Source organism: Zea mays, chromosome 5 (genome assembly GCF_902167145.1).
Source record: "Zea mays cultivar B73 chromosome 5, Zm-B73-REFERENCE-NAM-5.0, whole genome shotgun sequence".
Classification (NCBI taxonomy): domain Eukaryota; kingdom Viridiplantae; phylum Streptophyta; class Magnoliopsida; order Poales; family Poaceae; genus Zea; species Zea mays.
Genome location: NC_050100.1, coordinates 4,044,770 through 4,071,424, shown reverse-complemented (window position 1 = coordinate 4,071,424; position 26,655 = coordinate 4,044,770). Strand labels below are relative to the sequence as shown.

The 26,655-nt window shown below is 44.7% G+C and overlaps 2 protein-coding genes and 1 long non-coding RNA gene across 6 annotated transcripts; 1 reads left to right on the top strand and 2 right to left on the bottom strand.

Annotated features, from left to right (window-relative positions):
- Positions 1-1,682: 1,682 nt before the first annotated feature.
- LOC100274058 (putative prolyl 4-hydroxylase 12) lies at positions 1,683-3,667 on the bottom strand. 4 transcript variants are annotated; one of them, XM_035967830.1, is made up of 8 exons: positions 3,587-3,667; positions 3,332-3,515; positions 3,171-3,228; positions 2,940-3,044; positions 2,658-2,715; positions 2,395-2,570; positions 2,247-2,328; positions 1,684-2,160 (listed from the first exon to the last, which is right to left on the bottom strand). In XM_035967830.1, exons 2-8 carry the CDS (start codon positions 3,457-3,459, stop codon positions 1,853-1,855), a joined length of 915 nt encoding a protein of 304 aa, XP_035823723.1. In that variant the 5' UTR covers positions 3,460-3,515; positions 3,587-3,667; the 3' UTR covers positions 1,684-1,852. The 4 variants fall into 4 exon arrangements, with proteins under 4 accessions (NP_001347457.1, XP_035823723.1, XP_035823724.1 ...); XM_035967831.1 differs by having other exon boundaries at positions 2,247-2,307; NM_001360528.1 differs by lacking the exon at positions 3,587-3,667 and having other exon boundaries at positions 1,683-2,160; positions 2,247-2,307; positions 3,332-3,521.
- A 4,877-nt stretch (positions 3,668-8,544) lies between these two features.
- On the bottom strand, positions 8,545-13,155 carry LOC103625798 (hydroxyproline O-galactosyltransferase GALT6). Its single transcript, XM_008646200.3, has 7 exons — positions 12,063-13,155; positions 11,738-11,970; positions 11,333-11,620; positions 11,131-11,259; positions 10,862-11,035; positions 9,471-9,578; positions 8,545-9,243 (listed from the first exon to the last, which is right to left on the bottom strand). Exons 1-7 carry the CDS (start codon positions 12,898-12,900, stop codon positions 9,037-9,039), a joined length of 1,977 nt encoding a protein of 658 aa, XP_008644422.2. The 5' UTR covers positions 12,901-13,155; the 3' UTR covers positions 8,545-9,036.
- Positions 13,156-20,633: 7,478 nt separating this feature from the next.
- LOC103625797 (uncharacterized) lies at positions 20,634-23,979 on the top strand. The gene is made up of 3 exons (XR_002262122.1): positions 20,634-20,873; positions 20,990-21,101; positions 21,212-23,979. It is a non-coding gene; the product is annotated as an uncharacterized lncRNA (long non-coding RNA).
- The last annotated feature ends 2,676 nt before the right edge of the window (positions 23,980-26,655 follow it).

Here is a 26,655-nt window from a genome sequence, read left to right as displayed (position 1 = left end):
CTGTCACAATCCTTTTGAGTGCCCTTTTTTTGGAGTGAGTGAATCGGTTTTTGATGTTTGATGTGTACTACAGATGCTCCTTCATCACGAACCAAAACTATGGTTTTGATTCCCTGCTAAACAAATTCCCTTTTCATATGGTATCCTGACTTCTGAGGCTGAGCATGCTCCCATTCATTTGGAACATTATCTGTACCAGAGTAACAAGTTTTTGTTGGATTCCTGCTTCCTTCATGCTGGTGCCACTACATATGGAATCAAGTGACTGGCCAAACAGCATACATTTGTTTCTCTCTCTCCTTGCTCTTGTGCAGGAGGCAGGCAGGGTTTCTTTGGCAGATCAAAGCTTGGGGTGGGGGGCAGCAGGGGACTGACTGAGTGAGGCCAAAGGGCTTCTATATTGTGGAAAGGGCCAAAGGAGTTGGTTATTTTGGAGACAGGGCTGACACGGCCGCTGTCCTTAAACCCACTGTGAAGCTAGACAGCAGAACAGTAAAGCGAGCTGCAGGAACAGTCTCACTCGAGCCAGCACGCTGTCGCAGTAAACCACAAGTTACAGCATCTCCAAACTTGCGGTAAAATTCAGGATTCGTGTAGCCAGTTCGTGTCCAAAATATCTGTAATGCAACTGAGTGTCAGCGTCAGTGTCCAAGCTGCATGTTACCATCTACCAGATGGGATGGGAATCCTCTGCGAATTGCAACCTGCACAGGCTGGGTTATTCTCGCGTATAGTAAGAGCCTGATGCAGCGCATGACACGCACATCTCGCTCTTGTCATACAGAGGACCAGAGCGTCGTCCTTCGCTTTGCGTGGTATTTGATGCTTTTTTTTTTGTCTCACATGAATCCGCTTGGGTGCAGAACATTTCTCACGCTTACATTGGATACACTCAACTAAATTTTAGTCATCTAAACATGTGAACTACAAGTGAAATGGATTTTAGTTTTCACTCCAACTAGGCATTAATCTATTGGTTAGCAAATGTGAACTAAAGTAAACTAGAAGGAAATGTTTTTTTTTTACTTTTGGTTCAGTTTTAGTCCATGTATATAAACACACCTGACTAAAACCATCCTATCTAAATTTTAGTTAAACTAAACATTAGTTCATCTATACCTTAGTTGTAGATCATATAAAGATTACTATAACCCTACACCGATTTCACTGCAAGCAAAAAAAAACATAGATTCCACACAAAAAAGATAATGGAGGTCAGGTTCTGACAACCGCTCTGGACTGCAAGTAGGTCTCGAGAATTGATATCTTGCCGGTTGCCACCGGAGAAGAAGAGCACGGGGACCAAAGGCGCGACGGTGGCGGCGGAAAAGAAGGCAAGCAGGCCCCGCTCTGTCGCTCTCTATTGCTGCGAAGTCGTCGCGAAGGATTTTGATTTGGCGCCACCAAGATAATAATAAGTCTACGATTTTGATTCCACAACCATCCCCCCACAGTCAGCATCGAGCGATGAAAACGCCGACCCGGCGTCTCGTAAGGGCCCAGGCCCAGGGGGAGAAGGACCGTCCCCTGCCTGGCTAGCAGCTGAACATCTGCGGGCTAGCAGGCCGACGGATAGGGGCCCAATGGTGTGGGCCAAGATGTATGGGAGGAACACGTCGCCACATGTGGAAGCTCTATATTTGTTTTTTTTTTTGTAATTGCGACAATTAGTGGACTAACATGTTGGTAAAGGATGATTAGATCATTAGTATTAGAACATCTGGTGGACGAAACAGTCCAATGGAGGCGACTGTACCGAAATTCGCATTACACTAGGTTACTGATTCATCTGTTATGAGCAGAGAGAGTGAAAACATGATGGGATCAAAATCTACCCCCAAAACATGCACGTTCAAGCATCACAGATCCCGCAGCTCTTGCGGCAAAACCCGAGAGTGTCTTTGGTCCCAACCATGTACGTCGGGTTCCTGTGGCACTCCCCGATAGCAGCCCATCTAGGGCAGAGCTCCTTGTCGTCGGAGCACGGCGCGTCCGTCCTCACGTCTGGGGGGTTGTCGAACGACCTGACGTGGATCCATTTCGTCGCCGACCATTTCTCGCCCTCGATCACCGGGCAGCTCCCGTGGAGACTGCCTGTATCGGCTGTGGCGTTGACGTGGAGGTTGAAGAACAGTAGCGCGTCTCCTTTCTTTGGCTTCACTGCAAGGAGAAGGGAAGAGAAGAGCACAGCCTCAGAACAGTAAATCGTCAATGCCGATAGAGGCAGATCAGCTCGGAGAAGATACCTGCCAGGCCAGATCTTGAACACTCCGACCAAGTTTCGTCCTTGTACTGTAAATGGCTTCCCTGAAAGCAGGCAATACGTTCCTGGTCAAGTCAGGTCAGTCACTCACTCGCTCTAATTGCAGTCTCAGAACCGAGTGTGTCGTGTACCTCAGCGTTTGGAAATACAGTCTCTCCACCCTTGTTGACATCTGTGAGGTACATAAGGACGGTCGCAACTCGCTGGCCGCCGAGCTTCAGGTTGTTTCTGTCGTGGAAATAGTCGAAGTGGGCGTCATACTTCTGGCCGGTTTCGTAGCGCAGGACCTGGAGTGATTCGGCGTTTTCTGGACCAGAAACCGTAGCATCAGCCGTCAGAGAATGCGCATCTAGATGCATGCACGAGCAAACAACAACGACCCAGTGCAGATTACCTTCCGGGAGAAATGTCCAAGCAGCTACGCGTTTCTCAATCGCAGACACGATCTCATCCTTTGGTTGGGGTGGGCTCAACATGAACAAGTATATATCAGTGCCCCACATCAGTAACTGTTTGGAGTATTTTGATGCAAAGCTGTGTTTGGCATGCAGTTGTGGGTGGCTGTATATGCTTTTTGTTTACATGTTCACTTGAGTCTCTACCACCGTGCGTCCGTGGCAGCAATGGCAGTCAGTTGTGCACATTGCCATGGCAATGAGGACAGGAGATTGATTACCTCGCGCTTGGCCAAGAAGGTGCCGGAGCTGGTGCGCGCCTGGCTCGCCACACTCTTCCCGGAGTCGTTATCCGCCACCATCGACTTCTCCATGCTGCCTTTCGCCTGAAACCCAACAGAAAGCAAAATGGAAACGGCTCCGTACGTGAGCGCGCCTCTGATCATCGCCACGACGCGCGCGGCGGCGCTGCAGAAAGGCCGATTCGCGAACCCAACCCCAACCCAACCCACCAGGCTGACGAGGTGGTCGCACTCGGTGTCCGAGAGGAAGCCGCTGTACAGGAACGCCCTGCGAGACGCTTGTCGCCGTCAGCCAGACCGAGATTGTGAAACCGCAGACCGCACGCCGCGCGCAGCCGTAGAGGCAGAAAAAGGCCGCTTCACGATTTCACCTGGGGCGCGAGGAGAGCTGAGTGACGCTCGCCGGGTCGTAGAAGCCGCCGCCGCCGCCGTGGGCGTGGGAGACGGCCCGCGAGAGCACGATGGCGGCGAGAAGGAGCAGGGCGAGCGGCGGCGCCATGGAACGGATGGAAGAGCACGGCGGAGGCGGTCGTGACGGTTTCTTATATTCTCTACCTTTTTATTGGTAAAAAAAGATTGTAGAGACGGCGTCAGTGAGTAGAGGGAGAGGTGGGATGGATGGTCACCTGGATTCGGTCGGCGGCGGCGCCCACTGGAATTGCGTAGGGAGACCAGGAGTCAGGAAACGCCGCCAAACGAGCGGAAACGGAAGAGCGAGAGGAGAATCGAAAAGTGTATAAGGAGACGTTTGGCATAGCTACTACACGAGAATCACCCCCGTAAAACCAAAGGATAAAAATTTAAACTGATTCATAATAGAAGTGAATCTAGTCTCTACTTTATACTAACCTGGTTTCCTCATTTTAACCCCTCAGAAATCACTTCACAACATATTTGTCAAATGGTTTTCGTCAAATAGATTTACTTCCGGTAGACTCAGAATCACTTTATTAAAAAATCAGCTCTCAGAGCTAGAGAATCATGTAGCAGAACTCTACCAAAACTCTCAGCTCCATTTTTTTTTCTAAACCAAAGCCTATAAAATTATATTTGTTTAAATGAAAACATAAAATAAAACTAACGGGCCAATTCTAAACAGATTCTTAATGTATCTAACTAGAAAAATATAACAGCCTTAAAGAAAATTGCCTCCGAGGCACAAGCTATGTATATGTGTAAAAATGTTTAATTATATGTAATAGTAATAATAATAAGCATGTATGTATGTAAAAGTAAAATAACAGCATTTACATAAAGGATAAAATACACGGTGCTAGAATTTAGATTCCAGGTTAAATTTTGTCTCTCGTTCTTGTCTAAAGTTTTGAATACTCTAAATACATATTTTTTATAAAAAAATGCTAATTGTACAATAATTGTCTCGTTCTCATTTACATTTGTCCAAGTGATGGTATCTCACACCTCGATAAGACCGTATCCTGTAGTTCACTCATATGGTCACCCTAATAATTATTTTTATTGTAAAATGCATTGTTCGTATAGTAGAGTTTGAATATGGATATAAAGATAGGTAAAATGTTGGAGATAGCCTAAGGAACTAAGTATAATTTGAGTGCGAGTGAGCTAGGCTAACTAGCTCATGTTGCCTCCAAGATAGTCAAGGTCCTGCTCAGAAGGCCATTTAGGTCTCAATGGCTCTCCCGGTCATCACTCTCACTCAGATAGAAATATAGAACCAATGGTGAACGTTTTCTGCCTTCGACTAGTGATATTATGAGAGGTTTTGATCCCATCTTATAGTGTACAAAGGCTAAAAGGCATACTCTATTGGCAATGACGGCTACGCAAGCAGTCTCTAGGTGTAAGTGTGCAAGTGAGCCTCTTGATCCATTAGATCATGATTCAACCATAAATACAATCATGTGTTTGTTAGGGGAGTTTTATAAATCTACCCATGCTAGTGATAGAAGGGTTTAAATGTTAAATGTGGCATACGTATGGATAATGATCTAACGAAACAAGAGGTTCGCTTGCACCTAGGGACTGATTGCCTAGCAGTCATTGCCTACTCTATTAGTATTATTGCCTACTCTATTAGTATTAGAATGCTCATGGCTGGTTGTAGCTATAGTGGACTATTCGATTGATTCCTATAGCACACGAAAGTCTAGCTTGTCATACTGATTAGTGTACAAATCATCACTTGAGGACTTGCCATAATGAAAACGTAGTTGACGCTAAGGAGTCGAACGTCAGGGATAAATTTTGTGTCAATCACTTGCTCTCGTTAGTTTGCTGTTTGTGCTCTCACTTGCATTTATTTTTTGTGTGGTAGTTGTTTGGTAGAGTAACTTCTAGCTAGTTGTAGTTTTAGTGGTAAATTAGTTAGTTCTTAGTTTCACTAGTTTAGCTAGCTAGGGTTGCTTACTTTAGTTAGTAGCTTGTGTGTTGTTGTGATTTCTACTAAAGATCACATGTTTTAAAAATTGCATAGAGGTTTTGTTTACGTGTTTGTATAGCTTAAACAATTATTGGCTATTAGACTTTTTTTGTAATACTAATGACTTTGTTCCAATTTTATGTTTTATACTCCCTCTATCTCAATTTAAAATTTATTTTAAACAATTAATGGATCCATATAATACTTAATGTATGTGTTTTATATATGTGTTTAGATTTATCATCATCCATTTAAATATTAACATAAAAACTAAGAGCTAAAACGAATAGTATTTTAGGATGAAGGGTGTAGAACATTTCAATAACCATGACTGAGTTACGCAAATCAACCTAACAGACAAAAGAACTGGCATACATTTTACCGATTCAACTCTGTTGTCTACTCAATTTCTATACCAACAAACTTTGAAGACCAAACCAGCAGAATAGGCCGATCATGAAACCATGCACAGCATTACTGCCATTACATCAAGCTTTTTGCATAATCGACAAAAGGGCAACAGTCAAAAGGAAATACTGGATCATCAGGGAAGGCACATACAATGCATTGCACTCCATTGATGTGGTTTCTTAACAACAGAACAGGTTCAGCACAGAAAAAAAAACTGTGTCAACAATCTGATTTTTTTCAAAGTTTTGCAGTTTCATATAAAAATGTATAGAAGTGAAATGCAGTTTCAATGCCGCTTGAGAGCTTGTTCGGTTAGGGATAAATTGAGGAGATTAAATCTCATTCTATATAAATTTATATAAGAGAGGATTTAATCCACTACAATACTCCTCGATCCACTTCTAATTGAACAAACCCTGAAATATTGAGCACTGGATAACAGCTTCCAGAAACCGGATCAACTGTGGGCTGTGGCTGGTGAATCTACTCTGATAAATTACCTTTTGTCCGTCCAGAAGGCAATGATAACAACGAGCTACGTGTCTTGTTCTTGAAATTACAAAAAAACTAGAACACCGTAGTTCGAGCAAGAAGCCGCCGAATTGCTCCAACATTTCCCTCCTACCTCGGTACCTTCAGTCTGGCAGAGGAAATAAGCAGTTGATGTTGCAGCTCCAAGTTAGCAACAAGATGACCGGAAATCTTCGAGCTTTATCAGGGGACGAAAGCACAGTTGCTGGGCTGTAAGAAACAGTTGGTCTGACTCGGCATCCTCCTTGCTAGCGGTTGATGGGAGTATGTATCCATTAGATATATTATATTTAACATTTAAACTCTTTCACCATCAACTCGTGTAACCTTATAAAAAAACCTTAACAAATCACGATTACATCTATATTTGGATCTAGATCTAACGGATCAAAAATCTTATTTGCATGCTTGCAATAAATAGTTGTTTGTATAGTAGTCGTTACCAAAATCTTTATCTCCCGCGCTAGTAGCTTCTCGATCCCGTTCACATGTGTTGTATAAGAAAACCCTAATAAATAGTTGTTTGTATAGTTTTTTTTCATACTTAGCCTCTCGATGCAGTTCTAGCTTGCATTTGATTACATATCGGCATAAACTTACTCTCGCACTAGCAATGCTACTAGGCAGATCGTTCATATCAAAACGTCAAGCCACCAAATCTTACCTCCCCGAGGTGATAGGGATTTGTAAGATTCAATAAGCATCACTCAGTCAAAAAATAGATTTCATCAGGTATACATCCCATGCTGAGTTTACTAGATCAATTAACTCATCAGCACATGTTGAGTTTACTACATCACATGTTGAGTTCACTAGTTTCTTCCCCAGGTCCTCCGATGGATAAATGAGGATTCCCCTATGCTCGTTAACCGTGGGGACCCGTTAAATTTGTATGTGACGATATTTTCGTGTAATAATTAATACAAAATAATAATTAATTTGTCAAGAGATCACATATTGTACAAATATATTTATTTTGATGTACATTTCTTACATTTTACAATGTGTATATGTGATAATGTTTTTCATTAATAACAAACCAAGTATGTTCGTCTAAATATAATTTAAACAGGGACATGATCCTCGTCGAAGATTTATCCCCATAGGGATGGTGAAGAAATACCCTCCGCAATCGTTTGTGGAATCTTAAGTGGGGAAATTTTCGTCGCGAAAACAGGGATCATGATCTATTTCCCTCTTGCCATATCTACACAGGCCCTTAGGCTATTTCCCGCAGGTGTCCCATGCGGATGCATATTACACGATCCCTCCGGCCTAGTTTGGATACTCTAGTATTAATATTAATCCACATGTATTGAAGTGTATTAGGGTATAACTTAAACTAATTTATACTTTAATCCATCTCAACACACATAAATTAGTATCAATGCTAGAGTAACAAAAAAAACATAAAGCGACAAGCTTGTCCATGGAGGAGGTTCAGTTCCAGCAACTTGCGCGCGGTGAAAACGAGAAAGAAGGGGAGAACAGAGACTCAGAGAGGGTGGCGGTGCCCATATTTAAGATATGGGTAGAGGCAACGTCCTTTTCTTTCGTATCCGCATCATCTGTGCTCTTCCTGAACGCGTACACTAACCAGAGACCCCTTTTTCCACGTGCGGGAAATGATAGGAGGCAAGCACAAGCTGAAGCCGTTGAAAGCTATTATTGGGAGCTGCAGCCGGTGCTTTGTTTTTTATTTTACATTCGACACAAGCTACTGTTTAAGCAATAGACCACTGTTTTAAGCTTTATCTCACTCTATTCTCATTTTTATGTAAGATTAACTCCAACAGCTTATTCATTCTATCTTTCACATCTTGTATTTTAAACTCCACTCTACTGAACAGGTTCTAAAAGTATGATTTAAAGAGCTTCATATGCAAAACTGTTTTAAAAAGATATGTTTCATAAAAACAACAGCTCATAAAAGCTCACATATGTTGTATTCTAGCAAACAGGACAGTAGACCACTATTTTCAGCTTTATCCCAATCCATTCTCATGTAAGAGCATGATTTAAAGAGAGCTCCGTAGACAAAACTATTTTCAAAAGATCGGTTTTGCACAAAAAGATAGCTTATAAAAGTTCATATCAGTTGAAGCAGTGACAAAAAAAATCTGTTTGGTTTCCTGCCCAAGATGTGATAATTTGACTAATAAATTTAGGCATGTTGTGACGCCTTGGATATTAAACCAAACAGTGTCGAGGAAAAAACATAAAGCCGAAGTCGCGAGATAGTGATACATCCACCAACTGATCAAATCATAAATTATGACCATGTTAAGAGAAGTTACACAGCAAAATTCTTGTCCACCAAGATCGCTCATGTGTACCAGCTGGGTTGTCTGACAGCAACCACAGCCAATGGTGCCAAAAAGTAACAGTTATTTAACTAAGCTTTCTAACCGTTCCATTTACAAATCAAGTCCCCAAGCAGGTCTCATACTGCTCAAAGAACTCGGTCTATACGTTGAGAAAAGAAGAGGGAAAGGCGTTACAGGCTGCTGTCTGTTCCCCTTGTTTCCATTTCCAGCTCAAACACCACCTGGTCAGCTATACCAAAAGAATTCCGTTAAATGTCCATTTGTTAGTCATCTCAAGGGCTTAATTTATTTCCAGCCAATATTCTTGAAGTTAATCTTGGGGCTATTAGGTTCTCAACTCCTTCGTGAATTAGGATGGGCACTACCACCACAGAAAAGCTTACCAGTACCACCACATCCATTCTTGCTATCTCATATTGCAGCATTGGGCTTTTCCAGCCTGCAGTTTGTCCCACAAACACAACATCTGCCTTGGTGATTGGTAGTGTGCAGTGTAATAATCATCTATGCATCCAAATTGACAAAATTTGATGCTGTGGACATATTTAACAAGTCTGGTGTTGTTGAACCGCTCTACCCACATGCCCATGCTCACATCCTCCATTTTGAAAAGCTGCAGAGCAAGAAATGAAATTTAGACTCTTGTCAGCACCATCATGTCCCATCTTACAAACCCATGTACCAGCGTCCAGCTATCTAGTGGCAGAGTAGTCAATGGTGGTTGTTTATGAACTTCTGGAGGGAAATATAATCAGGTAGGTTGCCAGTTATTGCAAATTGTTTAAATAAGTTACCATATGTGTCATGAAATGCAAATCAAAAGCAGTCAACTGAGCTTACCCTTAATTTATGCTTTAAAAATTCCGATAGAATGGAACCTGCAATATCAGAGGATATAACATATCCAGGACCATTTGCATAGATGGGATAATCCTCTTCTGGCCATTCCTGTAAAGCGCGGAATATAAGCATAGATGCAAAAACGCATGCGTTAAAAAAAGGGGCACTTGGTAAGATAATGAAGTAGAAAAGGATAAATAAAAGGCATCTCTCATAGACTAGCAAAGTGAAGTAAGGTAGAGCCATAGAGGTAGATGATAACTCTCTGCTAAGTGCTGCATTGCAGGCACAAGTATGGTACAAAAGTGACTTATTACGAGGCCAAAAGTTGCAGTCATATTTGAGGGTAAGATATCTTTGTACATACTGATTCAACAACAACAAAAGCCAACAGTAGTAGTGTAATGCCTACATCAATAACCAATCTGTTATGTCAAATTTGCTGGTGAAAATATTGATTGTACAGACTAAGTTTCTTTTTCGTTACATTGAATTGAATGCAGACACGGTCAAGTTATGAAAACATTACATCATTCAAGTAGAATATAGTGGGTATATTAACAATGGAGTGAGTATGAGCAGAAGCTACATACAGTAACAAAATCAACCTTTCAGTAATTATTGATGAACATGCATATAGCAAGCCAATTTCAGCAATAGTCTTATGTGTTTGCAACACAAAATAAACTCATAATTTTAACAATGGAAAAAGGTATTGATTAAAGATAAAAAACTATAAACTGAGAGAAGTTTAGAAGATTCAAGGCTACAGCAGCTTCCATAATGCATATGAAACATAAGCCAACATACATGGTTGTTCAAGCCAAAAGTACAGACAAATTAGAAGCCAAATAGCACAAAGACATTTACAGGAAACAGCTTGACAGAACCGCTTTTGTTCCATGGGAACCATAGTTAGTTAGACAATTCAACTTATGGAGCTAAATTCATTGTTATCCATGTAGCGTTGACGCATTGACTCATTCAGTTATGTCATCTGTGATATATTTCCAGAAATGAACCTTATTATATTCCTTTGAAAAGGAGAAAGATTCAGTAAATTTGACACCAAGGTACCATGATTAATTTTAACCTGATTTCAAGGTTTCATGAACAATTTAGACACTACTAGGGGTACAAGTTTGATTGCTATTGCTGGTGTTATTTAATACTCAGACAGATCAAATACCCTGTATCTAACAGTTCACTAAGGCTGTATCTAGCATCTATCCTATCTCATTCCCTAGTTCAAACTTTACTTTGCAAACAATGTAATATATAGTACAAATCTCCTATTTTACACGATCTGCTGCAAAAAGCCTAAGCAACATAGTGTGCACGACATGTTCATTTTCAATCAATGAAAGGAAAAAGGGCATATGTAAGTCTACCTCGTAAGTAACAGCCCATTTCCCATCACGTAATGGCTTGTGGTGATAATTCATGTTCCCTATATAGAGACTTTCACCATTCTGGATTTTCTTCACTTCAGCCATTACTGAATCAAGTCTAACAAAAGTATCATCATCACACTTCATTATGTATCTAGCAGATACAACATGGACCTGAGGGAACAAGTTCATTATAGTATATAGTGACAAAGTGTCTTATAGCGACTTCATAGTAGCAAATTTTGAAGAAAGAAAGCTCTAAGACATACCCCATACTCGCATATGGCAATTGTCTTGAGAACAACCAAATCATAGCTATCCATGAATGGGACAATAACAATGTCACCAAAAAACTCAGCCTCTTTTTTCAGCTCCACATTAACCTCATTTCTGCCATGCTGCAGAAAAGAAAAATAATCAGCACAAGTCCAACAAAAATAAAAGTACTCAAGTTTGGTCTTGAAGATGTACCAGGGCAACAAAAAAACGGGCCACAACATTCGACGACTTCTGAGCAGCAGACATCCATGTCTTTCTTGCAGCCATACGCTCAGCAAAATGGTTGCCTGCTGACAGGATACCGATGAAAATCTCAACTGGTTCGTCTGGAAGGGGAGGGGCCTGCCAACTGGGTAACAACTCTAGATGTTTCTGTGGAGAAAAGCTAGGATGTGTAGTGGGCAGAGTCCCCGCGAACACTGATTGCACATCCAGGTCCCCATTCAATGATAAGCCAGTAGCATCCTCAAGAACAAATCCCTACCAACACCACAAGAGACAAAAGTTAACATAAGTGCCAAACACAGACGCCAGTGCACCAATATTAATATTGCATTGCATTCCCCATCCATTCATGTACAAGCGAGAGCCACTTACAGTGCGGTATGGAAATGATGTCACATGCCGTCCATCAACATTCACATGGTAACCTTCCAATCCAGCAGTGAGAGTTAGAACAAACAGGTGGTTCTCCACGAATGGGTATGGCCAATCAACGGAGACGGTCTTCGTACGGCCAATGAGCCGGTTCAGCCACCATGATGTTTTCGACTCCTCGGACCGCCCTTCATCATCCCGAATCCACTTCTCACACTTGGCCAACCCATCCACTGCAAAATAATTCAATCAGAATAAAATCCTTGGGCCAATGCAATCAGTAACTTAACAATACTTTATATGGTGACAGTGGGAGGGTGCAGACCAGTCTCCTCGTCGGCACGGGACCTCCAGCCATCGCAGCGGAGCGGAGTGCCCCACTGCATGCGGTAGCAGGTGTTCTGCTCGATCACCGGCTTGCCGCTCCAGTCGCCGCGGAGGCGGGGGTTGAAGTGGAGAATCCTGGGCGGATCCTCGCCGTCCACCGTCTTGAGCCCCTGCAGCTCCATCATGAACTGCGACACCATGATCGGCTCTTCCCCCTCCCTGAGCAGCGTGATCTTAGGATCCCGCTCAGGGTGCGCCTCGTGCGGCGTCGCGGCGACCGTGATATACGAACCCAGCGTGAGCCCGCACGGCAGCTCCACCGCCCGCCCCCTCTCCCGGAACTCGTCGCCGCTGAGGACGATCGAGTGCGGGCACTTGCTCTTCTCCTCCTCCTCCCCTGACGAATCGCCCGAGAAAGTCAAGGCCGTCGCTAGAGCCTCCAGGTCGGAGAACACGCGGGCCCCTGACTCGGCGGCCTCCGCGGCGACCTTGCGGAGCGAGCCGGAGCGGGTGGAGTTGAGGTGGCGGAGCTCGAGGCCAGAGACGATCCCCGCCAACCGGCGCGCCCGTCCCCGCCCCGCGTCCGCCGAGAGGGTCTCCCTGTGCGGGTGCTTCGCGGGGCGCGCCGGCGCTGCTCGTCCCGCGCCCTCCCACGCGCCGTCGAGGTGGAGCTTCCGCGACGCCGCGGCGGACGCCCCCGCCCCGGGCAGCGACGTGGACACGAGGGGCGACTCGAGGAGCAGCACGGCGACCGCGTAGGCGAGGGAGACCGCCACGAGCACCTGGATCGCGCGGCGGCGGCGGCTCGGCACGCCGGCCCCCGACGGCCTCCGCATTGCGCCGGGCGCCACGGGCCCCCGCGACGCGTGCCCTAACCCTAGAGGAGGAGGAGGAGGAGGAGGCAGGAGCCAGGCGGGCGGACAGAGCAGTGCGGAAGGCGAGGCACGCGAGGGACGCTGCGCCCGCGCGTGCGCCTCCGTGGTGGGCGCGGAGGGAGCGAGGCAGCGGCGGAGGCGGCCGAGCGCACAGGGGGGAAGGAAAAAGAAAGTGCCCGAGCACGAGAGGTTAACTTGGGACGGTGCGTGTGTTCCAGGTAGTTTTAATTCCCTTTCCATCGCATTATAAGCCCGCCTATACTTTATAGTAAACTCACCACCTGATTTTAAATATAAAATTTTCTGAGTACTATATAGGAGTAACCTGTTGACGAACGGAAAGGCCGCGTGTTGGCCAACGGAGTAAACGTTAATGCCTCCACCCACTGTTGGCGAATGTAAATTGGACCTTCTCAGATTTTAAAAAGACGTGAGGATGATACTCGTATATAGGTTTGGTTTGGTGGTTCGAGGAGCTAAAGATAGCTAAAGATTAGCCTTTTTATTTTAGTATTTAAATTATCAAACGATAGAACTAAAACTTAAACTAAATTATTTTAGTCTCTAATTTTTCAAAGAGTAACTAGAAAACTAAATTATATTATTTTTATTTATTATCACTCCTGTATTTTAGTTACACTAATGTTATAAGAATAATAAAGAGTATTTTGGTGCACTTATTACTTATTTATTGTGTTTTGAATATTTTTATTTTTTTAGACACAAATAAGATAGAAAGTAAACTGTAGTTTTTTAACTAAAGACCTAATTTTCTCGAGTCGGCGTGATCGTGGTCGTGGCGCGGGAAGGCCGCGTGCGCTCGGCGTATGGACTATGGAGGCATGGAGCTGTGTGGCGGTGTGGCCCCTGCTGCGGGCGTGGACGAGGGGTGACTCCGGGCCGGTGCCCGTGGGTTGGGTCCTTGCAGAGTTGCAGTCTCGGGAAGGGAGGGATCCACGTGGGTTAAAGCGGCCCGTGCCGGCTGTGACCGCTGTTCCGGGTGGGCGAGGGGATCCCGTGCGGTGGGGCACTTTGTTCACCATCAGATGAGGTTTGTTAAAAAAAATTGAACTACGGCTGGGTGGTCTTGGGATGCCCTCCCATTGTTTGGGCTAAACTATTGGCCTGACACGGTCTCGTGGAATATGGACATGGATTGTTTCGCTGATCTGACAGTACAGAGATTTGTGGGTCTTTTGTTTTGAGGCCGGCCGAGCCGGGCAGTTGGAATAAATTTTATTGTATGTGGTTGTAGCATGGCTGTTCCTCTAACATAAGCAGTACACAGTTTTCCGATGCTTGGCTACGGTTGTTTTATATCGTATAAATAATTGTTAAGATTTTTATTTAAATATAATTATTATTTATTTCTAAATACTAAGATATGTGTGTCTGTTGATTAGCCTCAAATTTCTAGAGTAGGAAGACGTCGATTCGAGTGCTCACTCTACACTACTTTTTTTGCGCGGTGTGGTAGCTGCAGCAGTAGCTGAGAGAGCGCGCGGGGCGCTCGACGTGGGGCCACAGAGCACGGTGCCGAGATGAACGTCTAGGGTGGATCAAAAGTGTCAGCGCGAATGGTGTGGCCTTGGTAGTAACAGATGGCCACATTAGGTTCTTACTTAATATAGTAGTATATAGATAAGCATATAATTTTATGATTTTTTTTTGACGAAGGGGCGAAGCCCCCTATTTCATTAAGAAATAGGAAAGTATGTAACAACCGCACACACGCGGTATAACCACCAAAAGATCAGCCACGGCCAGAAAGTTATCTAGACTCTAACCACTATCGCTAGATCAGTGAAGAGACTACGATAACAGGGAAAGTTTTGGCCTACGAAGAACTACATAAGACTTTCTTATTTACAACAAACCAGACAGGCAGAAGCCACAAAAGACCTGAACAGTTTAGCCAGCAAAAGACAGACAACTATCCCAACAAGGTTTCACGGCTTCAGCATCTTGTCATCCAGAAATCCGCCTGTCAAGAGGACACCACCCCAAGGCCCTCCCGAAAGCTTCACTTGCCGTCTTTCGGATTAACTTGCTTCCTAGCACCACCATTCTTTGCTCCTTCTTTTTCTGACGAATCGCCCAAGAATCCAACCAGAAGCAGCAAAGAAAAATGATGTTAGATGGGTCAAGTAAATGACTATTCCCAAAACACCAATCATTTCTAGTGCGCCAAATAGCCCAGAATAAAGCACCACAACCAAATAACACCAGCTGAGCCATCTTGTCTTTTGGTTTACAAAACCAATTGTCATACAAATCTTTGATATTTTTTGGGATAGATTTCAAATTCAAGGCCACTTGAATAACTCTCCACATGTAATGGGCAATGGGGCAATAAAAGAACAAGTGATCAATAGATTCATCCACCCCACAAAAACAGCAGTTTAAAGAACCAATCCAGCATCTTTTTCTCAAATTATCCTTAGTAAGAATCTTATTTCTTACCACTAACCAGAAGAAGACCTTAATTTTATGAGACAATTTAGATTTCCACAAAAACTTATATGGAATCAAAGATTGATTTTCCATTTTCTTTCTGTATAAAGAATTAACAGAGAAGCTTTTCTTCCCCAGAGACCACACAATTTTATCTTCATGATCAGATAGACAAATCTGTTTACAATAATTAATTAGATCATCATAAAGTAACTTCAGATTACCCACAATCCTTCTTCTGAAAGTAGGGGATTCAAAATTTGAAGTGAAAACTTCGTTAACAGAAACATCTTTGTTATAAGCCAAGTCAAACAAAACTTGAAACTGGCTAGACAACGGTTGGTCACCCAACCAAGTGCTTTTCCAGAAGCTAGTCTTCAAACCATTACCCACGTCAGTTTTACAGTATTTGTAAAAGATGTCCCTTAAACTCAGAAGCTTTTTCCAGAAATGAGAGTCATTTTGCTTTTGCTTAACAACAATAAGGGGTTTTCCCTTAATATACTTACTAGCAATAATCTTTTGCCATAAACCATTCGAATTCTCAATATTCCAAAGCCATTTAGAAAGAAGAGAGTCATTCATAACTTCAAGATTCAAAACACCCAGGCCCCCTTGAATTTTGGGAGAACACACTGACACCCAATCTGCCAGGTGAAATTTCTTGGACTGTTTACCCCCCTGCCATAAAAGTCTCCTTCTCAACAAATCAATTTTTTTAATAACAGACTTGGGGGCAGGATAGATCGAAAGCATATATAAAGGAACATTAGAAAGGCAACTATTTAGCAAAGTAAGTCTACCACCAAGACTCAAGAATCTACCCTGCCACCCAGCTAATCTTTTTTCCAACTTCTCAATCATGGGGCACCAAAGGTTTTTATTAATCTTTTTCTTATCTATTGGCACACCAAGATATTTCATAGGTAGATTACCTATAGGACAAGTAAAAATATCAGCATACAAAAAGTCTATCTCTTTAGCATCACCAAAACATAATATTTCACTTTTGTGAAAGTTAATTTTCAAACCTGACATGCTTTCAAACAAACATAAAATGAATTTAAGATTTCTGGCGCCTTCTAAGCAATCTTGAATAAGAAAAATGGTATCATCAGCATACTGTAAACAACAGCAACCATTTTGAATGATGTGAGGGATCAACCCTTCAATCAGACCTTCCTCCTGAGCTTTTTTAATCATACAAGCTAAACCATCAGCAACCAAATTGAACAAAAGGGGAGAAAAAGGATCCCCTTGCCTCACCCCTTTGTGAGTAGTGAAATAAGGGCCCAGAGTATCATTAGTCTTGATGGCAACTTTACCACCTCTCACAATCTTCATGACCCAATCACACCACTTACTACCAAAGCCTTTTTTCTCCATCATATTATAAAGAAAATGCCAATTCACTTTGTCATAAGCTTTTTCAAAATCAATTTTTAAAACTACTCCACTTTGATTTTTCCTTTTAACTTCATGAAGAATTTCATTAAGCGATATGACCCCATCCATAATATATCTATGCTTAATGAAACCATATTGTGAATCACTTATCACTTTTGTGATACAACACGCCAGTCTGTTGTTCAGAACTTTGGAAATAATCTTGTAGCACACATTCAACAGGCAAATAGGTCTGAAGTTTTTCATGTCAGCCGCTTTGTCCACTTTTGGTAATAATGTTACCACCCCAAAATTCAGTCTCTCAATTTTGAGACTATCATTGTAAAAGTCATTGAATAATTGGACAATATCCAACTGAATAATATCCCAAAAAGTTTGAAAAAATTCAGCAGGGAAACCATCGGGTCCAGGAGCACTGTTATGCTTCATCTCAAAAATAACTTTCTTAATCTCCTCTACTGAGAAAGGAGCCGTCAGGAAAGATCTATCAACGTCTGATAATTGCTTCATGTTGCACTGAGACATATTAATATTAGATATCACCGAATGACCAAAAAGATCTTTATAATAAGAAGTAGCAATTTTATTAATACCATCGGCATCACTCACAGGTACATCATCCTGATTTAAGAAAGGAATTCTAACCCTCCTCTTCCGGCCTTTAGCTAAAAGATGAAAGTACTTGGTATTTTCATCACCCTCATTGATGAATTTCTCTCTAGCAGTTTGTTTTTTTTTACAAATCTCTTCTTCCATGATTTTTTTCAGATTCCATTCCATATCAAGCTTTTCGATTCTCTCAGAATCCGAGATACCCATTATTTCACATTTTTTATCTAAAATATCAATTTTACTAATCAACTCTTTTTTAAATTTCAAATATCTACCCTCAACATTGATATTCCAACCTTTCAGCATATAATTTTATGATAACGTAAAGGTTTATATAAGCATAGTGTCGACAAAATGGTACATGCCACCTGGTTCTCTCGTCTCATCTACTTTTCTTTTCTGCCTTGATTCCTAATTTTCCATCTATCCCGTTTTTTCATGATTATAAATTTGTTCGTGGAATTTTTTTGTTTAAAAGTCACTTTTTCGAAAACATAATATCATTGTTATATACGTCAGGCCTCTATATAGCTTTTCGTTTAGGGCCCCAAAATTCTCAAGACCTGCTCTGCTTCGAAAATATATAATCTCTATATACCCTATATATGTGTGTGTTTGTATTGAAACACTTGCAAAATCTAAAAAATAAGAAGTCTAAGAATGTGTTTTAGAATCAATGGTTTGATGGATGAAAACGGTAATTATTAGGATATCAATTTTTTTATCTTTTTATTTTATTGCGAATAAATATGATATAGAATCAGCTAATCAAATTCATATTATTGTTTTAGTATTAAGCTTGTAAATATCCATAAAAGGTAAATCTTAAATTTATCATATATTTTCATATATTTTCATAATTTATCATATCGGTATAGATTGAGATACAAATTCAGTTTTTTTTTTGTTGTAGGGCACAAATAACACATAAAACAATGAATGCAAAAAAAATATTCTCATTTGTAACATTGCGCTTGATAACTAAAAAACATACATATTTATTTTAAAAGATCAAATTTATCTTAACATTCAGATTACCACCTTCACCCCTAAAGCCAAAGAAACTCTAGAGGCTGGTTCATTGACCAGAAAATGGAGAGGTCTATAGAGGAGGAATCCCCTTGCTAAATAGCAATAACAAGATATTCCTCCCCATAAATCATCTCTAATTATCTGGTCATCAAATTAATTATAGGAGTACGTTTTGGAGCTGGGACGCAGAGATGCATAGTGCCACGTGTAACTGATAAAGGAGATCCCATGAGGATGTGGCGTGGCCCGATCTAGATAGCAACATTGCTCGAATCGGCCCATACAATTTGTCTGGACGAGTTGAGTCCATCGAGTTCATAATCGTCCACGGGAGTCCCAGACTCCCTTTGATGCCAAAGCAGAAAGTACTCTATCCGTCCACATGATTTAGTCGTTTTAGATTTGCTCTAAGTCAATCAATATCAAATTTGACCGGTTATATCGGATGTTTCATAAAATTTTATAACTTAAAAGTAAAGTTACTAGATTTATCATAACTTGGACTATCATAATATATAATTCTTTTAGTTTAAAATAGTTAATTATATATATATATCATTGATCAAAGTTAAAATAGTTTACCTTAAAGGTAAACCTAAAACCAACTAAATTACGTGGACGGAGGAGGAAGTAGTACGCACGGAACGGAGTCGAACTGCATGCAATAGGCAGTCCGCACCGCACGAACCCAGCCGTGGCCGTGCCGTGCGTGTGGAGGCAGGAAAGCGCGGAACGCCCACTGTTTGGTCATTTTGGAGGAGGGGGCACGCTACGTACACAGTACAGTAACTGTTGCGCCAAATTCGGCGTGACAAGTACAGAGCGGCGGAAACACGGTACGCGCAACAGTGTCCGTCCTTCCATTTCCCATGTGTGAGCGCCGGAATCGTGGCGGGAGGGAACGGAGGAGGCCGCGGCTCCGAGCGCGCCGCGCCGTGCACGAAACGGGAACGTACACGAGCTGCTTCGAGATCTGGCCACGCGCCCTGGCCTTCTCTCGACCGTCCGTCTCGTCACCGCGTTGCGTGTGATGTCATGCGTGCGGATCCTGGAGAACACGCTAGCAAAGCATCCCATCCCATCCCACTTGCGGCGAGGGAAGGAAGGGTTCAAACGCGGGCGCCGAAAGCAACATGCATTTCCTCCACTTGCTGCCCCGTATCCGTATCTGCTTGAGCTGAGCTCTCACTGGCCGCCGCCAACGGGGCCAGCACCAGCGCCACGGTGCCACCGCCACACTTCTTCTTTTTCCTTTTTTTCGCGGCAAAAGAGAGTCGCAACTTGCGCTGCGGTGGACGGTGCAAGGGAGGAGACGACTCCCACTGCGCACTGTTGTAGACTGTAGTGTTGTGCACCCCCAACATAACAATTTGTTAGAGGCAGAGGTAGTCCTGCAAGTTGGGCCGGGCCGTGCTGATCCGGCACGTGTCCATCGTGCTTCGGGCTTAAATAATTTGGGCCGGGCTAGCACGAATTGCATTCTGACCGGGTTAAATCGTGCTCACGTCCTAAAATGTAGGCCCAGCACGACCCTAAATTACGCTGGGCTTGTATCGGGCCGTGCTGGCCTAGACCCGGCCCGTAACACTGTCGTTGTTCGCGGCGGGCGAGGGCGAGCTCGGGGTCGTCAAGTCAGAAAACGGCGCACCAGCCGAAATATCGCGCGACGCGAGACCGCGGCTCCCTAACCCTAAATCGTGCTGGGCTGGCCCGAACACGGCCCACCAACCGAAGCACGGCTCAGCCCGTATAACATGCCGTGCTGACCCGGTTTTTTCTGTTTTGTGCTGGGCCGGACTACGTGACATCTATTTCGTGCCGGGCTCGTGCTGGCCCATCAACCACAGCCCAAACTTACAGGAATAGGCAGAGGCCCCGCCGAAACCCAAACGACATCAGTACTGCCGTTGGCCTCGTTCGAACTCTGCAGGCCCATGCAGCCCTCCACAACGCCACCGTCACACCACCAGCTCTCCTCTCCCGACGGCCCGACGCATCTCGCTGTTCTTCGCCCCATCGTCGCACACTCGCACTGGATCATCACCGGCCATGCCGTCTCCACCGCGGCCGCTCGCCTCGACGCCTCGCTATGCCGCGCCCTCGCCCTCGTCCTCGTCCCGGCGCTTCTGCTGCTCCCCACCATGGCGCACTCGTACACACCCCCCTCGCTCCCCCGCCTTGACCCGCCCCGCTTCACTGTTCACTTCCACTTCCACCCCCTCATGAGCCCTGACTGACAGCTCCGTGCGGTCCCTCCTGCAGCGTGGGGGCCGAACCGGCGAGGGCGCTTAGCGTCGGCGAGGAGCTCGTGGCTGAGACCATGCCGCTGCGCCACGTCCGCCGGGTGTACAGGATCGACGGGCCGCGCCCGCGCCCGTCCGCGTGGTACGAAGTCAAGAATGATCTCCTACCCGGCCTCCGTATGATCGGTGCGGTGCCCTTTCCCGTGAGAGCTTCGAATTTTAAGAAAACGTGTAGGGACTTCAGTTTCACTTTCACCGTTGCAGCATGTTCGTGTCTCTGACGGTCGTGTCCGTGTCTGTAGTCCTGTAGATACCGTCGAGCTTCTCCATTAGACTCGTGGACGATTGTGGCGGTAAGAACAGGAGGCTGCTCAACACGGAGAAGATAATTTTCAAGGCTGAAGCAGCAGCCCGGTTAGTGTTGGATGTCGATCGGCCGTTTGAGCTGAATCTGTTCATTGCCTGCAGAATCTCAATGGCATTCAGTTTTTTGCCCCCTTACAGCTCTATGTGATCCATTTCAGGTTTATGTTCTCGTCACCGTGCAGCCTGAGGGCGTACGTGGTGGTGAAGCCAAATGTGCCAGAGAGGGAGCTTGCACTTTATAACATTGGTACGGTACTAGTGTTTCTCTATAATTCATTCAGGTCCTCCTTGATAAATTCTGAGAACAAACTAGTCAAACATGGTAGAAACTTTAGCAAGTCTATCATGAGTTGTGTGAATCTCTTTGCATTCTTGTGCAAAACCATAGGATGAATCAGCCCTTTGAGCCGCGTCGAGCATCATGCATTTCCAAACCTGGTTCATCAATTCTTGGTGCTTATTACTATACACAGTTTTCAGTTTATCTAGGAATTGGAAGCTTTGGGAAGATTATTTGGAACCCTAATAGGCTGATTCATGACCTTAAATTTGAAAAGCACCTACTAATTGGTCCTATTAATGGATATGGTCAATACCCCGTAGCTAGGGTACCCTCTCCTACTGCGTCAAGACAGAGACCCACGTATTTAGCTCTAGCCACGCACTAAGGAGCTGAGCAGCCAGGCCCGGGACTGGACCTGTCTGACAGGATCGCTGGCCTCGGACCTGCTCCCGACTTAGGAGTAGGTCTAGTGCTACCACGTGTCCCGGAAGGGGAAATGCTCAGAGACTACACCAACGGGTCTGGACCCCTACGAATAGGCCTGGGCAATCGGGTTACCCGGAAAATTTGGGTCGGGTATTTCGGGTAATTATAAATTCGGGTTCTGAAAAATCTTACCCGAAATGGACCCGAACAAATCATTACCCGAAATTTCGGGTACTCGAAATTTCGGATTCGGGTACCGGGTATTCCCAATTCTCCCGGTCTCAAGAACCATACAACACAGAATACATATTAACATGTTTATAATCTAGAAAAATGCGGCCACATAATGGTCTAGTTTAACCAACTTCACACGAAGCACTATGGCAACAAACACACATGGGAACTTGCGCCTGCTCTACAACTCTGGTTGGGAGAAGTTGCAGAACATAGTGTGGCATGCAATGGAGTCCGACGCTGGCCAGCCGTTGCCCGTCGGGGCCTCCGCCTTAGGGGTCTAGGCAACTGACAGCGGAGTGCATATAGGCCAGGAGCAGCAGCCGAGCAAGAGCAGTCGCGCTCGCGCCATAGGAGCAGGCGAGCAGTGGTTGAGGACTGGGCGGCGGGCGCTGAGGAGGCTAGGGTCTGTGGCTGAGCGACTCTACGCTCTCCGCCTGTGGGACTGGGCCGCTGAGTCGCTGTACCACTGACTGTTCGCCTGTGGGCTGGGCTAGAGACTGGGCTGCAAAACACAACATTGCAAAATTGGGTCGGGTAGTTCGGGTACCGCATGACAAAACCCGAAAATCCCGAAATAAGTTCAGGTTTCTAGAGTTCATACCCGAATTTCCCAAACTAACTTCGGGTACCCGGAATTCTGGGTCCAGGTTTGGGAAATCTGGGTTCGGGAGTCGGGTAACGGGTTTTTTGTCCAATCCTACCTACGGATGGGGCCTGGACTCCATGGACGGGTCTTGTACCTCCACGTGTACCGTTCGGACCCCCACACAAGTGATCCGAACCTTTTCGTCTGACATCTGGATCCCTGGCCGGTGAGACCCAAGTCTTGATGCCACAAGCGCCCTTGGTTCCCTTTCTCTGCTCGGGCTGGGGTCCGGTACCGCCACGTGGCTCGTAGGCATATGGCAGGAGCCTTCGGTTAGAAGCAAGCTCGTCGCCCGCATTTAATGTGTGCAGGCTTTTTGTCAGATAGCGCATGCACGACTTACCGCTCTGTGTGTTGCCAATGCGGGCAATTGCGTGTCAGCGTCACGTGCAAGCCTTGTACAATACACCATGTGATACCGAGACAGACGGTTGTGTTGTGTCTTTGTGCCGTGCGCGTGTGCGGCGCCATCATGAGCAGTCGTTGGCTCGGACAGCAAGCACACATTCGCCACATTAACTCCCGCGCACATTAGCGTGTCCGACCCCTACATACGTCAGCATACTGGGTACACTTCGAGGCAGGCATAGGTCGGCAAATAGGGCGAAGAACACACCTGGTCAGATGATTTGCACGACGGTCGAGGAGAAGATCTCTGTCTGTCATTGCACTTACTGCTCCATGTTGCACATATTTAATACTAGATCGCTGGGGCCACCTGTCGGGGCTCAGCACCTATGTGCTCCCCCTTGGACTATAAAAGGGAGGACACATACGTGACAAGCTCTCTTGAGTTCACTCACAGCTCACAAAAGCTCAGACTCATGCTCAACAATACAACTCACAGTGGACATAGGGTATTACGATCCGGCGGCTCGAACCATTCTAACTCCTTGTGTTCTTGACATCTCCACAGGTAAAACCTAGGCAGCCCCCTCGTTCTTAGAATTAGGCGGGTGCATTCCGTCATCCGACTGGAGTTTACCTCTAACTTTGTGAATGATTGGTTCGGTTTTGGGTCTTCCAATGCATTTGTTATGAATTTCTGCTGTTGATGTGTAATAAAATAAGCATCTACTTCTTGTTGTTTAAAAAAATCATATACTTGTAGATACTTGTAGCTTAAGAGTTAAGAAGCTTGGCAATTGGCATTCCATCTATCCAGAATGAACCTGGACCTGTTAAACATTTCATTTAGCCTCAATGACTTGTTTTCATCTCACATGTTTGACTAGTTTCTGTGTAAAATTAAATGGCTGTACAGAATAACAAGAACAGATTTCTGTGCAATATATGTGTTGACGCCTTTTCGGAGCGCCAAACACTCAACAAGAACCGTGGCGGTGCCCTCTGCACAGGGGCGGACGGTCCGCGCGCAGGGGCCGGACGGTCCGCGGCCTGGTGCGAGGCGCGGTGGTGCTCTCTGCGCAAGGGCGGACTGTCCGCGGCCTGGGGCCGGACGGTCCGCGGCCTGGTGCGCAGCTGGGACTCCTGCCTGACGGCCGGACGGTCCGCGCCCTGGGGCCGGACGGTCCGCGCCCTGGGGCCGGACGGTCCGCGCGTACGCAGGGACGGCGGGAGATCGCCGACGGCGCCTGGATCTCGCTCCCGGGAGGGACCCCGTCGGGGAGTAGAGATCCTAGGTGGTGTCTAGGCTCGGGCCGGCCGACCTAGACTCCTCTAATCGGCGTAGAGCCGAAGAGAGACGAAGAATTTGGGGATCGAGTGGCTAAACCTAAACTAGACTAGAACTACTCCTAGGATAAAATGCGAGTAAAAGTTGTATTGATTCGATTGTTGATGATTACAAATCGGCCGTAGACCTCTCTATTTATAGAGGAGGGGGGCTGGACCCTTTACACAACTGATTCCGAGCTAATCCCGCGAATATAGCTAACAACCGTAGCACAAAACTCGGAACCCTAATCTGTTCTGCGCACGCGCGGACCGTCCGGCCCACAGGCGCGGACCGTCCGGACCGCGGACCGTCCGGCCTCAGGGCCGGACTGTCCGCCGGCTCAAAACCGGTTCGAACATATGCCCCCCTGCCTTTTGGTGGAGCTGGGCGAACCAAAAGCAACTAACTCGATGTGATCACATCGGTTTTCTTAGGCATCTTGCCACATACTAGGATGGTACTGTTTGAGGAAACGCCCATTCAAAGCCTTAGGTAAATCCTTGCCTTGTAATGTTTGTAGTAAATAAGCGTTACCAGACATCACCTGTTTCACTTTATAAGGACCCTCCCAGCTTGGCGACCATTTCCCGAACTTTCGGTCTTTATTCCTTAGAGGTAGAATGGTCTTCCACACCAAGTCTCCTACTTGGAATGATTTTGCTTTGACCTTCTTGTTGTAGGCCCTGGCTACCATGATCTTGTCCTTTTCTATTGCTCCCAAAGCTATCATCCTCTTGTCGGTCACCTCATCAATATTATCCATCATTGAATTATAATAATCAGTAGCAGTTAGATCATTTTGTCTGGCAAACCTGACAGCATTCAAACTTATTTCCACAGGTAACACTGCTTCCTGCCCATAGACAAGCTCAAAAGGAGATACTTTAGTAGCACTATGCTTAGATATTCTATGAGCCCATAAAGCTTCAGACAAAATCTTATGCCAATGTCTAGGATTATCAGATACCTTTTTCTTTATCAAATTAATCAACGTCCTATTACTAGACTCGGCCTATCCATTGGCCTGAGCATAATATGGAGACGAATTAAGCAACTTAATTCTGTATAATTCAGCAAATTCACGTACCTCCTTTGACATAAAAGAAGTACCTTGATCTGTAGTCAAGGTCTGGGGAATGCCGAATCTATGAATAATATGCTCAGTTATGAACTCAATTACCTCCTTGTGCGTCATGTTCTTTAGAGCAACGGCTTCAGTCCATTTGGTGAAATAATCAGTGGCAACTAACACAAACCGATGCCCCTTTGATGACGAAGGATGAATTTCTCCAATAAAGTCTAATCCCCATCCTCTGAATGGCCAAGGCTTGATGATAGGATGTAATTCGGCTGCAGGGACCAACTGTAGGTCGCCGAATTTCTGACACACTTGGCACCCCTTGTAGTACTTGAAACAATCAGCTGTCATACTAGGCCAATAAAAACCAGACCTTCGCAACAACCACTTCATCTTTGGAGCTGATTGATGGGTACCACAAATTCCTTCATGTACTTCGGCCATGGCTAATATAGCATCATCTGGGCCCAAGCACTTAAGCAGGATATCATTAACCGTTCGGCGGTAAAGTTCATCACTCATCAACACATACTTGAAAGCTGTTCGCCGAATGTTCTTATCTGTCCTGATATTGGGATTTTGCAAATAATTAAGTATAGGTGTCCTCCAATCACTTGTATCGGCTTCATTGTCAGCCGAATCGATTAAGAGAACCCTTCTGGTAACCTCGGACGGTCCGGCGTCAACACGCGGACGGTCCGCGACCTGGGAATTTGGCTCTGCACTGGTTATCAGATTTTCAGTTTTGTGAAATTTCCCTCTCTTTATCCGATAACCCGATGCATCTTGTGCCAAATTGTTAGCTCTATGATTCTCAACTCTAGAGATATGCTGAATACTGAATTCATCAAAAGAATGGATTATGCTCCAACATTTCTCAAGATAACTATTTAGAGTACCATCAAGACATTGATATTCTTCTAACACTTGTTGGACAACCAGCTGAGAATCACCAAATACCTTCACATGTTTTACTCCCATACCATTTAACAGTTCTAAACCGAATAGGAGGGCCTCATATTCAGCTTGATTGTTAGTGCAATATGTTTTCAATCGGCTAGAGAAGTCAAAGGAGACATTACTTGGTGAAACAAGCACAATGCCAATTCCTTGCCCTTCATTGCAAACTGATCCATCAAAATATAAAGTCCAAGGAGTAATAGTGAGGTATGATATGTCTAGCTCATGAATATCATTAACCCGATGCTCTACAATAAAATCTGCTATGACTTGGCCTTTCATAGATTTCAATGG

What these genes read in the sequence shown, in the direction of transcription:
- LOC100274058 (XM_035967830.1), bottom strand. Translation starts at nt 3,459, where the DNA reads ATGGCGCCGCCGCTCGCCCTGCTCCTTCTCGCCGCCATCGTGCTCTCG. An exon ending in GCGACCACCTCGTCAGCCTG is followed by an intron (nt 3,045 to 3,170) that starts GTGGGTTGGGTT and finishes GTTGGGTTTCAG; the next exon opens with GCGAAAGGCAGCATGGAGAA. An exon ending in CTGTATTTCCAAACGCTGAG is followed by an intron (nt 2,329 to 2,394) that starts GTACACGACACA and finishes TGACTTGACCAG; the next exon opens with GAACGTATTGCCTGCTTTCA.
- LOC103625798 (XM_008646200.3), bottom strand. Translation starts at nt 12,900, where the DNA reads ATGCGGAGGCCGTCGGGGGCCGGCGTGCCGAGCCGCCGCCGCCGCGCG. An exon ending in AATGGGCTGTTACTTACGAG is followed by an intron (nt 9,579 to 10,861) that starts GTAGACTTACAT and finishes CGCGCTTTACAG; the next exon opens with GAATGGCCAGAAGAGGATTA. An exon ending in TTTTAAAGCATAAATTAAGG is followed by an intron (nt 9,244 to 9,470) that starts GTAAGCTCAGTT and finishes CTTGCTCTGCAG; the next exon opens with CTTTTCAAAATGGAGGATGT.